Below are 14,475 nucleotides of genomic sequence, written 5' to 3' on the forward strand. Positions count from 1 at the left end.
GGGTGCGAAACGAAAATGGAATGCCTGGGGGGATCCTTCGTCTTTCGCGGGAGCGCGCCGTTGAAACGGGAACGCGGCGGATCGGAGCGCAACGTAGTTCCGTACTCGGAAGGAAAACAAAATATTAAGGTAAAACATAAACCACTGTCACCGTAACATAAATACATGGGGAACGGTATGCGCGCGAGCGTGTGTGTCGGATTCGCCGCGAAAATAACTAGTGACGCATGCTGTCCGGATTCGGCCGGCCCGGTGCGACGAGACGCGACACGTAGAAATAAACGCACCTACAACCGACCGATACGCTCGATCCTCGGACGGCCGGCTCGATCGCCGATTAGAAAATCGCTGCGAGATCTCGATCGTGCACGGTGACCTCGAAGTAACGCGTCGATCGCCGACGAGCGCCGCTTTCGAACAATTTTAATATGTTAGCGAAGAGTAGCGTGGCTATTGTGGATCAACGCGTCAACTGTCACGAAAATCATCAGCGTTTCGCGTAACACTTACTCCTCGCTGGAAGGCGAATGGAAACAATCGTCAAATACTCCTCATCGCGATCCTTGCATTGTACTGTTACGTTAAGCATTTTTATCCGTCAGACATCTTACGCGTGACAATTGTTTCCGAGCGATTCGGAAGCGTAGGTCGTCGTGCCATGGCAGCCGACGTTAACCCCTATTTTGTGATTACATATTATCTTGAAAGAAAATTTGTACATAAAGTGCAGTGGACGATTTCTTTGCGTTTTTTCTGAACTGCTGATAGAAACATTTTGCACGAGCTCAGTAGCGAAAGTAAATAATACGGCCAGGGGTTAACGATTGAGTCGCTCGAAGGCGAATAAATCCAGAAAAGAAACATTGAGAGAATCGGCCTTTTAGATGATTATACGCATTCCGACCTAGAGAAAACGAAGAAAGTACCGAAGAAGAACATATAAAAAAATCGACTGAACCGCATTGACTTCTGAGCGGCTCAATCGTCGCTCCGTATTTTCGCGAGGAAAGTAAAAGACGGAAGGTCCCCTCGGCAGTCGGTTAATGGATCGCCGCGCAACTACGTCGACTAATCGGCAGTTGTTAAACGCGAGAACAGCCCTTAATCCACATTCGACCCGGGATCAACATTCGAACGAATACCCTTTCGCTTGTTCCAACGATCGCTGCACGCCCGTAAATTCCCCGAGTCGTTTCTTTTCCCCCGGGGGCGAGCCTGCGCGTAAACCGTGGCTACGAGCGGGGAAATGTCCACGGGGAATTAAGGAAATTATGACACTCGTAAGTTCGTAAAAGCCGGGATCGCGGGATCGTGGTTTTAACGCGCCGGCGCGGCGCGCTCGTTCCGCGCGGGCTCGCTGTAAATATCCCGGGGGATGAATCTGTTCGTTCCGCCGGGCAACAAAGAGAAAAACTCGCTATTTACGATACGATCCGCGGGTAGTGTTTATGGTTCTGTTTACGAGATTCGACTCGGTACACTGTATTCGTACACTTTGTACCCCGTTTTACGGGAACCGGGTGCTCGGCAGGCGCCGCGAATAAAAAATCGAAACGGCGACCGAGCCGCGGCGGCGAAAAAACGAGCAACCCGCAGTCGAAAAGGGAGAAACGAGCTGCAGTTTCGTTCGATTCAACGGGCGGGTCGTTTGAATCGTTCGGGACCTCGGTTTCGATCGACTGTCGCCGATGATCGTCGTGTTGATCGTTCGTTCGAAGAAAGAACGTTCGAACGATTCGCCGAATTCGAACGACGTTTTCTCTCTACAACTCGCGAAATTCAAATTGCATCTCGTTTGTCATCTACTTTGTAGGTGGATCTACAAATCTACAAAGTAGATGACTAGACCATGGATGCGTTTCGAGTAACTCACGATGCCAGACGTCGATTTATAGGAAAACGAACTCGGAATCGTAGTTCGCAATATCGACGCGAAGGGAACAGGGAGTCGGGACAGAACCGAAGAATCGTCGCCGGGAATTTTCGGAGATAAGGCTGGTTTTTAAGACTTCCGGTTGCCCCGTCGCATTCCGATATTAGGAGGAGATACGAGCGGTCCGTGGTTTTTTACGTGGACCACCGTAACGCATCCTCCAACATGTTCCCGTCCACGTTAATGCCCCAACGTACCGGGTGACACGTGTTTCACCTTTTTTTTTCTCTTCCTCGACGGGACTTATTAAGACGATCGTACGGTTCTTTCGTCTTTAACCCCTTGCCTCGTAATACCGTGCCAGGCTATCGTTATATTCCACCGAACGGAAATTAAACGTCGTTTCTCTATCGATCGCTAAACTGTTAACAATAAAGTTCCAGCATGATTCCTTTTGTCTTTGTCGTTTCGATCATCATTCACATAGAAACATCCGATTTCGGTTGACGCTTTAAGCTTCGTTTCAAAGGAAAACATGAACATTTTTGAACGTATTTCATATCTAACTTCGAGAACAGACCCTCGAGTATCGAATACCAAAGAATTCCTGTTCGGTTCAAGCTACTCCTAAAAATCAGAAGCTTCACGCGTTACAACCCACAATTCGACGATCGTCTCGATGTCCATCCTTGCCAACGATCAACGATCGTAATCAACGATTCGTAATCGCGACTCGCGAGCGAACTCCGGCGGAGAGGAGTGAAACGAACGACCGTGCCGTTGTGAGCGAGCCTTAAGCGTGACGGTCCGGCGGAGGCAAACTCGGTGAAACTCCCGTGACCTTTACGTAACGAATGAATGAAGAGAACCGGCGCGGCGGCGATGAACGGCGGAGGGAAAAAGGAAAGAAAAACGCGAGCCAATTAGAAGGCACCGGCGCTCGATAAACGAGCCTACTCACCGAAACACACCGGGGATAGCTAGTCATGTTTCATTGATGAACGGCGAACCGGCGGCGAACCGGCGGCGTGATACCATTCGCTGGAAAAAGGTAAGAGGACGCGGCAGCGCCGGTCCGGCCGGTCGCTCGGCCGGATCAATGAAAAAGAGAGAACGGAAAAAGGGTGTAGCGTGGGAGGTGGCCGGCCAACGTGAATGAGAGAACGCTGACCGAGCCGAACGAACAATAGACCACGCGGCGCGCGGATCGAACCTCGACGCGCGTGCTGCGCGCCGAAAAAACACGGTTGGACCCGATACACGCTGTCCGAGGCTCGCGATGCGCTCTCCGTTCGACCGGATATTCTTCGGTTGTTTACAAATCGCGACACCGCCGCGCAATAGACGAGCGTAGCCGAGAAAGTGAGAACAAACGGTCGATTATACTCGAACCGATTAACCTTTCGGCTACTCATCTTTTTGAGTACCGAAACTATAGCGGAATTCTTTCTCCGTTATCGATAGCTGTGCAGGTTACAGTCTAATCTAACGCAATCGCAGTGGATAATTCGAGAGCCGCAGTTTAGCCATGTTCTACGAAAGAAAGTTGTTTCGAAAAAGGTGCGCCGAGCGCAGAGAGATTCGCGAGGATTCGGCGATAGGTTATAGCTCGGCCGGAACAGATGCTACACATCGAACGGTGCTCGCACACGGTCGCGCGTGTGTGTACGCGCGAGAAAGAGCGGGGGGGACGGAGGAAAATAGAAAAGAACAAAAAGCGGGCGGATAAAAGGGCTGGGCCGGGCGCGAAGCGGGGAAACGCGGCAGAGAAAGCGGAGGGAAAGAGACGGAGATTCCACGGAGAAAAGACGAACGACAGATGTTGCCAGCGAAAGAAATGCTGGCACAAACGGGAGAGGAAGTCGGGAGGAAGAGAGAAACGGAGGGGCCCGTGGGAGAGAGAGGGCCGCTTCCGGCATTAAAAACCGGCCGGCGGGGCACGGATCCTCTTCAGCCTCTCCTCGTAAACCGCGGAACATTTCGTAGAACGATTCGTAGACCACCCTGTATATAATGCAAGCGTATACAGATAGATGAATAATCACGCCGCTAAACGGACATTATCGCGAAAATCATCGACGGGACGGTACGCGACGGGATCGCAGGGGATTCGAGCGTCCCGATTTTGTTGGCCTGCATTTTCCACGGGAATCAACGCGCGCGATTAACGAAACGTTCATCGGAACGTTTAATAACGTCGATAGCTCGCGTGGCTACGATAGCGACAACCTACTCGAGAACCTTCGACCCTTCTCTCGTGTAGATGCTGGCGAAAAACGGCACCGTTTGTCGATATATCGTCGGGAAGGCGAGAAGATTTTCGTCCGGACGCAACAATTGCAACGATTGCAAGAATTCCTCAAAAGGAAAGGAGACGGAAGTGAAACGCATCGATATTTCTACGTGTATAACATGAAATCTTTCTTCTCCCTGGTTCGTTAACGCTGGAAACGGAACGCGTCAGTTCGACGCACATCGAATTTCATGAAGATCGTTCGCTGAACCGTTCACCTTCGAACCGGTGATTTCCGAGACCCAAACGAACCGCAATTTTTCTATAGACGATAGGATAAACTTTCGAACGAACACCCGTAAGTGTTAGGAGAAGAATCGCGGAACACGCCGATTAAGGGAAGCGACTCGCGATCGAATTAACGGTCGCGTTTCGATCTCGATTAACGCGTAATCGGAGCGGTTATTAGTCAATTGCGGAGTCTGGGTTAGACGACGTGGTTCGGTTCCGTTGCACGGTGCCTCGTGACGGCCGGACGGACGAACGAACGAACGTACAGACGGACGGATGGACGGACGGACGGACGGACGGACGGACGGGCGGAGGTGCAGCTCGCTCCTCTTCTGCAGCAGGAAAAGATGGCTCGTTTCCTCGCATTGTTTTTAACCGCGGTATATAAGCAGCTATACCGGGACATGGGAGCGGATATGCGGAGCGCGGACACGCGAGTGCACGCTCTGTCGGCCGTGTGCCGGCATCCGACGATCCTACACGCGCGTTTTCACCGCGAGAGAACCCGCTCCGACGCCACGGGGACTGCGAAGTCGGACGAACGAATCGTGCTCCGTCTGGCTCGCGAATCGCCCCGTCGAACGAGAACGAGAACGCGTCGAACGATCATAGAAATGCATTTCGACACGGTTTCGATCGAAGTAGAAGCGAAAACTAATATCGAGATGATCAATCGTCACCGCGAACGATCGTCGGCGCGTAGCGTCTACCACGTTCAACGCGTTAAACAGAACGATCGCGAACAGTCGCGGAAGATCGTCCGTCGAGCCTTGATCTGCCGATCGAACAGATGTTCGACGCGCTCCTGGAATCGGCTCGAATTCGCAACTCGCATTTTTACTGGAGACGCTAATCGTCCGCGGCTTTGAGATTCTAAACGACTTCGGACTACGTGTTCCGACTGATCAAGCGAGAAGTCTGAATCCTTAGGTTATCGAGCGAAGCGACAGAGTCCAATCAACGTGGCTCGTTTCGGAGATCTTCCCGATCCTCGGAGATGATCGCGCGCGTCGCGGATCCCAAAGCGAGTCCGGAATCGCGATCCGCCGAGCCTCGCCGGAACGTTCCGTCCAGCCGAACAAGTCCGAAACGTTAATTTGTACGTGGCCGTACTACGAAATCACGGTTGGTTAATTGCTAATCGATACGCGTGGCTCGCGGCTCGTTCCGAGAAGAATAGCGCGTGTCCCGGTTAAACTATTTATTCCGATGTTGCTCGCCTAAACAGGACGAGGACAGGAAGACGCTCGGCAGGAATCTTCAATTCGCCAACGCCATCATAATCAAGCGGATATGCGTACGTATGCGCTTCGGAGCCGAAGCGAAGCAGCTCGCTTCGTAAATACTAAGCGCTCCCCTTCGAGCAGATACCGGCCCCGCGGAATCAACGCGCCAATTAGACCGTTCGAAATCGAACGGAGCCGTGCTCCAAGGAAAACTCGCGTTTCTCGTCTTGCCTGTGGTACGCCGTTCGATCTAGGAAAGCGACTTTGCGCTTCCTGGCCGATTCGAGCTTATCGCATCCCTCCTAGCGATCTATAGTCGATCGGATCGAGTCGAGAAGCTTCGTCTGTAAGCTCGTCGATTGGTACCATCGCAATTACAATTATAATTCAGACCTTCTCAAGGCTAATTTCAATTCTTGCCGATTCTCGTATAGGAAAGTGATTAAAGTTTGTTTGGAAAGCGACTGTAGTCCTCTCGGAATCATCCTAGATGCGACAAGTGTACTCTCGAACGTTCCTTGCCTCCGTTCCCGGAACGATCCGCGATCGCGGAACGAACTGCCGACATTCTCGTACGCGTCGCACGGTGGATTTCGAGTAGCCGGTGCGACGTCGCCGTAAACGGAGGAAAGGGGACCATCCGAAAAGGAATCGCGAGCAATAAGTCCGTCGGAACGAGGCCACGGGCCGACGCGTGCTGGCCCGATCGAACGGGACCGGTGGCGTATCGATAGCTGGTCGACCTCCGCCGCCCACGCTCCGCCGAAAACAGAAAGAGAGAAGCCGATGTTCGAGGCTCGAATCGAGGGAACATTCCTGCAGCCGGTGCACGCCGCTCGTCGCTCATCCGCGTGCCGCAGCTCGACGCGCGCGACTCGCCTTAAGCTAGTCGTCCGTTTCAGAATCAAACCATCGTAGTTCTTCCATGTTGCATCTAACTTCCATCTAACTCTCGTCGATCTGTCTTTCGTCTTCATCTTCGAAAACGATGACGAGTTCGACAGCTCTGTCGAAAGGTCGCTCTCGACGCGGCGTCCTCTCGCTGGAAACGCTTTCGAGAGGGACTCGCGACTTCCCCGTAAAACGGACACCTAGTTTCACGGAGAGGAGGCCGCGCGCGGACAAGACGCCGCGGAATCGAGTCGGATCGGATACGTCCGCCCGTTCGTCGATCCGTCCGTCCACCCACGCCGCTTTTGCTCCGAGTGTGGGCAGTTTCCTGTACGTTGGTCACGTATTCCTTTTTCCAGCCCACACGCGTCCGCGCGCTCCTCTCTCTGGCTGTCCTCTCTATTCCTCTTTCCCTCTGTGTCGCCCGCGAGCGCAAGCGACTGCCCGGGGAATCCGAGAGTTCCTCTCGTTGCCACGAGCGTGTCTCATCCGACCGTGGATATCCTGGGGATGGCATTCGCGACAACTGCTCGGTCGCATAGCTTCGAAGTTCCGCTTATAGATCGAACGTGCGAGCCGTCTGCTCGAAGCGATCGGCTCCGCGAGAGCAGAGGAAACCGATCGGGAAACTTAGTTACTCCGATGCCTATCCAGCAAGCAGCTTCGCAGCCGACGATAAGGGTCGAGCCTCAACATCGAGGAACAGTCGAAGGGACGATCGTCGGAGAAACGGAGCTCCCGATCGGTTCAAGGGAAACCGAACGAAGAAGGTCCGCTGCAGAGTCCACGAAGAGGACGCTGAAGAGATAGAAAAGGAGTCCGAAGAGCCGAAGCGCGACTCTGAAGAATAGGAGGCGCAAAGAGATAGAGGACTCGCAGCCGAGAGGAAGAGAGAATCGGTGAGCGGAGGCAGGAGGAAAGAGAGAAGCGGAGGAGACGGTGGCCTCCCCTCGCCCCTCGGCCTCGCTGCTCGATAGTCAGCGTACTCCCTCCTGCGTGCCATATGTAAAAGGCATAGCCGCGCTGCCGGCGGAGTGACGGAGGGACCGAGCTTACGGCTGGCTTGCTCGCTTGCTTCGTTGCTTGCTTGCGTGCGTGCGTGCGTGCGTGCGTGCGTGCGTGCGTGAGTGCGTGTGTCGCGTATGCCAGCGATAAAACGTGACGTCACGGGCCACGTGATCGTACGATACGGTGGGGGCAGCCCATTCATAATCCGAGGAAGGACAGGCTTAAGGCCGTTTCGGACGTTACCTCGAACCGAACGACGTACCGACTTTTTTCTCGTCTCTTCCTCTTTCTTTTCTTTCTTTCTCTCTTCCTTTCCCTCGTTCCCTCCGTGCCGCCCCCCTTTCGCTCCGGCGGCCCTCGCCTCTCTGTTCGCCGCGCGCTGCTCGCCGAGCGGACCACGGTTGATGCACCGCCGACAGCTACACAGAAACCGAACGCTGTCGAACGAATGATAATGCTCGAGCAACGACGCGGCGAACTCTCCAGCCGGCCACGTCACCTTTCGGATTTCTCTCCGAGAGTTTCCTCTTTCTCTTTTCCCTTCCGCTGGAAGCATCCCGCGCGATCCGCGGCTGCTGCGTCATCCCTGATAGGATTGCTCGCGATGATTGTCCGAAAGGCAAGTTGCGCTCTGGGCCAAATTCCCAGCGAACGTCGCACAGAATCGAGTAAACCGTACGACGCAGCTCTATTTTCACTTCTCTTTACTCGTTTCTTTTCGCGAACGTCCTGTTGCATTCTTCTTGTGTATTGCGTTGCAGCGGACCACGTGTATACTTTTAGAATCGAGTCGCTTAGTCTCGGGCTACTCGGATACGCTTCCGTCGGTGCAACGTTCAAGCGAATCCACTTGCGTTCTTTCGTCGCTGCTCGTTGAAATTCCGGGAGAAAGGGCTACGGAGGAACAGTTCCCTTCGTTTCGGTAGCTGTTCGTTTTTCGAGCGAGCACTGCGTCTATTCGTCGAGGCGCTCGCTCGTCTCCCAGCCGGCGCGGAGCCCACTTATCCATCCTCTTTGCTTCGCCAATCTTTGCCAAGTGACGAAAGATCGTAGAGGAACTACCATTCATTCGCAAGGCTATCTCTCGTACAATTTAACGTGGACTATTTTCGACAGAGCTCTTTCAAAATTTCATTGTTTACCGTTTCCTCCGGATTTCCTGTTTGGCTCGGGCATCAATGACACGCCGTCGTCGTCTCGTGAAACGGCGAACATCCGACCGCTCTATACTCGTTTGCGTAAACAACGCGAATGGTCGCGCAAGACCATGCAAGACGCGCATTTGTTACCATTGCTATAAATGGAATGTCGTGCTATGGATCGCTGCGAGAACATTCGCTTTCTCGATCTTCGAACCGACGCGTACGTTCGGATTTATAACTCTCCTCCAGTTTAAATATTACAATTACATCAAGAGGAGCATCGTTGTCATCGCTGCTCGATCCTCGATGAAGCTAACTGCAATGAATAGTAAAAACGGTACGGTTCCTGTCGGACCGTGTAATCTTCGCTCGAGAATCATTTCCTTCCGCGTTTCGACGAACCCCTTAGAGCCAGGGGTACGTTTGCCAGGGTGAAAAGTCTCGCGACATAGAAGACACCCTGTGGAAGCGTACAAGGCGTGCCCACGGATGCACAACACGGCTGATAGCTCGATGGATCACAACTACAAGCACCGTATGCGACCAATGAGTCGTATCCTGCTAAACTGTTAAGAAGGAAGTGGTTCGTTGCTGCCTCTTCTCTCTCTGTTGCCCTTCCGTTCCACACCTCGCCGGTCTCTGTCCAGCGAGGCTCGTCATCTTCTCTTTTACGCATTCTCGCAGCCAGCCTCTTTCTCTCTTTCTCTCCCTCTTTCTGCTTCCTTTTCCGTCTATCTTTCTGCTGGCCGCACTATTCGCTCTCGCTGCTTCGTGGTGTTCCATCATTGAATATAAAGCGCGAAAGGTCGATCAAGGAATCGGCAACAACGGCGGCTGGAACGCTCCGTCTCCTATTAAACGCGTGGCCACACACTTTTGGGAACCTGTCCCGATGCATCGCTTTCCATTCTTGAATAGCAACTGAAAGCGTTCGAGTTACTCGACGAAGTTTCCGGACCTTGCTCGGTGCGAACATCCTAGTACAGCGTGTACGTACCGGCTCGCATACTTAGTCACATGTTGATTCCGCTAGCGTGGAATCCGAGATTTTCTCTGAGCAATTTTCACTGAGTTGAAGTATTCAATGCTGACATAATGGCTCTATTCAAACACAACTGCCAGGGAATCCCCAAATCTGGTACTACATATTTGAACTTATAATGCTGCAGTTTTCAGGCAGTCTTAGCTAAGCAAGACTACGAAGTGTTAAGTAAACATGTAACTTACCGGTATCTTGCTGGTCTTCAAGAAGTCTAACAGTGCTTCCAGTGCCCCCAAAGTTGACGCCTGCACGTACACTCCGCGTTCCGCGAGCCGAATATTGCCGAGAGCGCTGGTTAACTCTTTCGCGATCTCTTCCTTCAAGATTTCCACTTCGTCGGGCTTCTGAGCCACTTGAAGATTCAACCCTGTCGACGAAACGTATCTCATAGAAGAAACGTGTTTTATGCTATGATGTTAATGTATGTATTGTAGTTAACGTTCACTGTATCGATGGTTCACTAGTGAACAGTACACAGCAGAGAGTAGTGTTTACCTGCGATTGCTTTCTCCAAGTCTTTCGCAGCGATTTTCACTCCTTGTGCAGCTTGAACTTCTCGATGTTCGATGTAAGCGCTCTATGAATCAAAATAAATGTATTGCATCGTGAAGCGGAGAAGATGTAGAATAATAGGAATATCATCGAATGAGGAAATATAATGTGTAATTGGTTCTCTTATTTTGTAATCCGTTTCAAATGCCTTACTTTGACTCTAAGTTCCTTCAACGGTTGTGGCATTAAAAGCGAACGTATCTGAGTTACTATAGGACCATCAGTGCCGGCGACTATCATCGTTTCACCTTCCCTCAACATTCCATTGACTAGAATACAATCTATCGTGGTACCCAGACCCGGTAACGCTTTTACTTCCAAAACAGTAGCTTGAAGTTCGTCGCTGTACATAAGTCTCTTGGCTAGTGGACCTTGGCAAGCGTCCACGATTAACGATAACAAATTGCCCATACCCTCGCCTGTACCAAACAAATTTTGTTCGTGTTTCGTTATAAACTTTCCACGTTATATATCTGATAATGCACTGATATACCTGTGATGGCGCTAGTAGGAACAAGGGAGACGTAACTTCTGGAATCAGGATTTTCGTAAAACAAAGCAGCATTGAGGCCTTGCTCGGCAAACTGTACGATCACATCCTTCGAACGTTTCTCGAACTCTCGTTGCGTATTGATCGCTTGACTTTTTACAATATCTTGAATATCTTTCCGGTTCATAGTTTGCCAATCGTATAATCTATAGGTATCACATTAATGCTGTTTTATTACCAGCGCGAGTTCAATATTTCCACGTAGACTTTGAATACCTTACCTGTCTATTTTATTTAAAGCAACGATAAAGGGACATTTCTTTGATTTCAGAAGATTAATACTTTCAATAGTCTGTGGCTCTAATCCATGCATAATGTCTACTACTAATATCGCTATATCACAAAGAGAAGACCCTCTGTTTCTTAAATTACTAAAGGATTCGTGACCAGGCGTGTCTATAATTAAGAGTCCAGGTATTTTGAATACTTTGTCAGCGAACTAAAAAAGAGAATTTGTCCTTATGTTCGACTCGTCAAGTTTAGTATCAAAATAATGAATGGAAACGATAGCTTACTCCTTTAACGTGTTTCGTTGATTCCTGAATAGCTTCGATGGGTACGTTCGTTGCACCGATTTGTTGTGTGATACCTCCTGCTTCGCCGTCTTGCACGTTCGTTCTTCTCAATTTGTCGAGGATCTTCGTTTTACCTGTATCTACGTGACCCAACACGCAGACTACAGCTGCTCTGAGATTATCCAGCGACTTCTTCTTTTCCGCTTCCATCCGTCGAAGTTGTATGCGTACTTTAGCTCGTTCCTTCTTTCTCATTGCATCCGATACTTTGTCTTCCAATCCACTGTCATCCTCGCTCTCTTCGGAATCCGAGTCGGTAGCACTCTCACTCTCCGACTCACTTTCCGAAGAATCTTTCTCTCCAGCATCCTCATCTTCCTTTGTCTTGTCATCTCGAAAGATCGTCTCTTCCTCCTTGTCCGGAGATTTTTGTAAATCATCTGACTTATCTAAGAACGTATTAACATACATTGTACTTTTAAAGGAAAAACATTATAAAACATATTATAAGTGTATGTGTACACGTCATACCTTCTTCTTGTTCTGCTTCGCTACTCTCAGCATCCCATGAATCTTTAACATCCTCCGCTTTCTCTTCCGATTCTTTCATCTGCTGATCTACGATCTCTACCTCAACTTTATCTCCATCTGCCATACTATCGTCCATTTTATCGTCGTCCTTCTCGTCGATACTCACTTGTTGTTTCAACTTATTCGGTCTCAAACGAGTCCCTGAATTAATTACCTTGTTTTTTACTTTTTCATACTTTACCAGATCTTACACTATGCAGACTGTGCTCGTTTCAGGTGTGAGCCATGTCTAGCAGGAAAGTGGGAAAATTATTTTTGTTCTTACCTGGTCTGGGTTTCTTTTCTCCTACATCCGGGAAGTCCAAACCTTGAGCTTTGAACGCGTTGATCATAGCCTGCGCTCTCGCTCTGTCCTGTTTCTGTTTTGTTGTTAAAAGTTTCCCTTCCGCTTTTAATCTCTCTTTCCTTTGTTTCTCCTTAAGTTTCTTCCTTTCTTTGCGTTCCTGTTCGAGTCGTATTTGCTCCTGGCGTTGTTGCTGCCGCAACTCCTCCTGTTTCTGCCTCTCTTCCTCTTCCCGTTTTAATCTCTCTTCTACCTCTTTTAATTTCTTTAGTGCTTCTTGCATCGCAGCAATAGTCTTCTTCCCAGGACCTTTGCCTATTGCACATATCTAATTATACTAAATGTGGACACAAATTAATGTTATACCCTAAGAAATATAACTAATGCCACATTTACTGTGTCAGAGAAACAATACCGAGCTAAGCAATACCTTTGTCCTTATCTTTAATCTCCTCCTTTGCTCCTTTCTTTTTCTTCTTCTTCCCATCTTCGCCTTCGGCTGGAGCAGCGTCCGCGTCAGCAGCATCAGCAGCGTCCGCTTCAGCAGCATCCGGTACTTTTACCTCTGGCTCTTCCTTCGGTTCCTTCTTTGTTTGCTTTTTAGTTTCTTTTTTAGTTTCCTTCTTGATTTCGTTAACTGGAGGTTCTGCTTCATTTTCATTATCGTTTTCTTCTTTCTTTGTTCCATCTTCTTTTTTAGCTATTTCCTGTAAAGTACATTCCAGATTAAGTACAATAAACTGTGACCATCTGTTCAGTATGTAAAAAAGGAATAAGTATATTACATACTGCTTTCTTTGCAGCTAATTTCTTTTGCTTCTCCCTCTCTTTCTTTTCTTTCTTCTTTTGTGCAGCAGATTTTACAGTACTAACTTCAACCTCGTGGTCCATATTATTCTCTTCCAAATCTTCTGTAGTCTTCACCTCTACTTTTGTATCGATAACTTCAGCCTTTTCCTTTTTCTTACCTTTCTTCTCTTTTTTCTTCTTATCCTTATCATCATCGTCGCTTTGCTGTTCGACTGGTTCGCTTGGAACTTCTTTCTGTTGCCCAGAATACTCCAATTCCAATTTGGCCAACTCTTTTTCAATATCCTCATCACTATCATTGCGCTTTCTTCTGGCTGATAGTAATCACAAAATTATATAAATTAAAGGTATCTGTACACGAATGTCATTAGCAATCCTTAGATAATTATCACAAAATTAAAATGCACTTATGAATAAGACAAGTAGGTAAGCAATAACATAAATCAGTGTTCTATCAAACAAATTTTATTCTATTATGTAATAACAATGTTGTAATCATATATAAAATAAAAAATTGATATTTAATTTATTTAAATATTCAAGTGAAGTTAAATTCTAACGCAATGCTAAATTTTATACAAGTTATGAAATCACACCCTGTCACTCATAGTACTTTCACTGTCTGGTTCACAACTGGACAACTTTCACTTTCCACTGGTTTTGACAGTGTGACAGTAGTGCAACTGCTAAATATTTATGCAATATGACATTTGACGCGTCGATTACGTTATCAGTAATATATTTGCGTTTGACAGAAAAGAAAGTCCTGTAAACGTCACCTTGGAATTCATAAAATATGCGCTCAAAAAATGTGGTGGTATAAGAATTTTCGAGATACAATGTCGGATTTAATGATATTTCAACTTATATAAGAAGGTGGACAATTCGAACTTTCACTAGCCCGACTGCGAACACGATAGAGAAACTAAAAATACGTTTTTGGGCTCTCCGTATGCAACAGAGTAGCGGTTAAGTTAAGGTTATGTTGAAGCAGACGACGTTTCTCGGCTAAGAAGAAAAGATTAAAAGTGTCTTAAAATTAATAAAGAAACATTACGTGAATATTAAATGACACTACTGGCCTGTTGTGCCACGATCTTGTCAACGAAAAGTACCACAGTCTCCTCACCTTTCTTGCCTCTCTTCGGTTGAGCTTCCTGCATCTTGATCCGCTTTCGAGAATTTTCTTTTGTACGTTCAGTTTTTCAGCAATATTTTTACCGTTGTCCGAATGAAATCTTTTTTCCAAAACAATTATCGCTTTTAAATGCAAGCAAGCTTGAATGTGCTCCAAATAAGTCACATGAAATCTGTAAATTCTTGTTTCTCCCTTTGACCCGGTCTGCACGACTATGTGCACCATTGAACCACATACTCTAACTATTCAAGACATACGAAATCACACTCAACAATGCTATTGTTACTAGACAGTGGTAACAGCGACTCCTAACATCTAACGCAAGAAACT

The 14,475-nt window shown here is 48.5% G+C and overlaps 1 protein-coding gene across 2 annotated transcripts in view; it reads right to left on the reverse strand.

Annotated features, from left to right (window-relative positions):
• eIF5B (eukaryotic translation initiation factor 5B) overlaps positions 1-14,397 on the reverse strand; it is a 35,602-nt gene extending 21,205 nt beyond the window's left edge. For both annotated transcript variants that reach the window (XM_076368019.1, XM_076368020.1), the window contains exons 1-11: positions 14,137-14,397; positions 12,987-13,321; positions 12,628-12,904; positions 12,180-12,512; positions 11,855-12,055; positions 11,324-11,772; positions 11,030-11,247; positions 10,752-10,954; positions 10,412-10,677; positions 10,202-10,283; positions 9,892-10,073 (exon numbers count right to left, since the gene is read on the reverse strand). In XM_076368019.1, the coding sequence (XP_076224134.1) occupies positions 9,892-10,073; positions 10,202-10,283; positions 10,412-10,677; positions 10,752-10,954; positions 11,030-11,247; positions 11,324-11,772; positions 11,855-12,055; positions 12,180-12,512; positions 12,628-12,904; positions 12,987-13,321; positions 14,137-14,170 (2,580 nt within the window). In that variant the 5' untranslated portion in view covers positions 14,171-14,397. The remainder of the gene's footprint in view (positions 1-9,891; positions 10,074-10,201; positions 10,284-10,411; positions 10,678-10,751; positions 10,955-11,029; positions 11,248-11,323; positions 11,773-11,854; positions 12,056-12,179; positions 12,513-12,627; positions 12,905-12,986; positions 13,322-14,136) is intronic.
• Positions 14,398-14,475: the final 78 nt, after the last annotated feature.

Source organism: Nomia melanderi, chromosome 5 (assembly GCF_051020985.1).
Source record: "Nomia melanderi isolate GNS246 chromosome 5, iyNomMela1, whole genome shotgun sequence".
In the NCBI taxonomy this organism is placed as follows: domain Eukaryota; kingdom Metazoa; phylum Arthropoda; class Insecta; order Hymenoptera; family Halictidae; genus Nomia; species Nomia melanderi.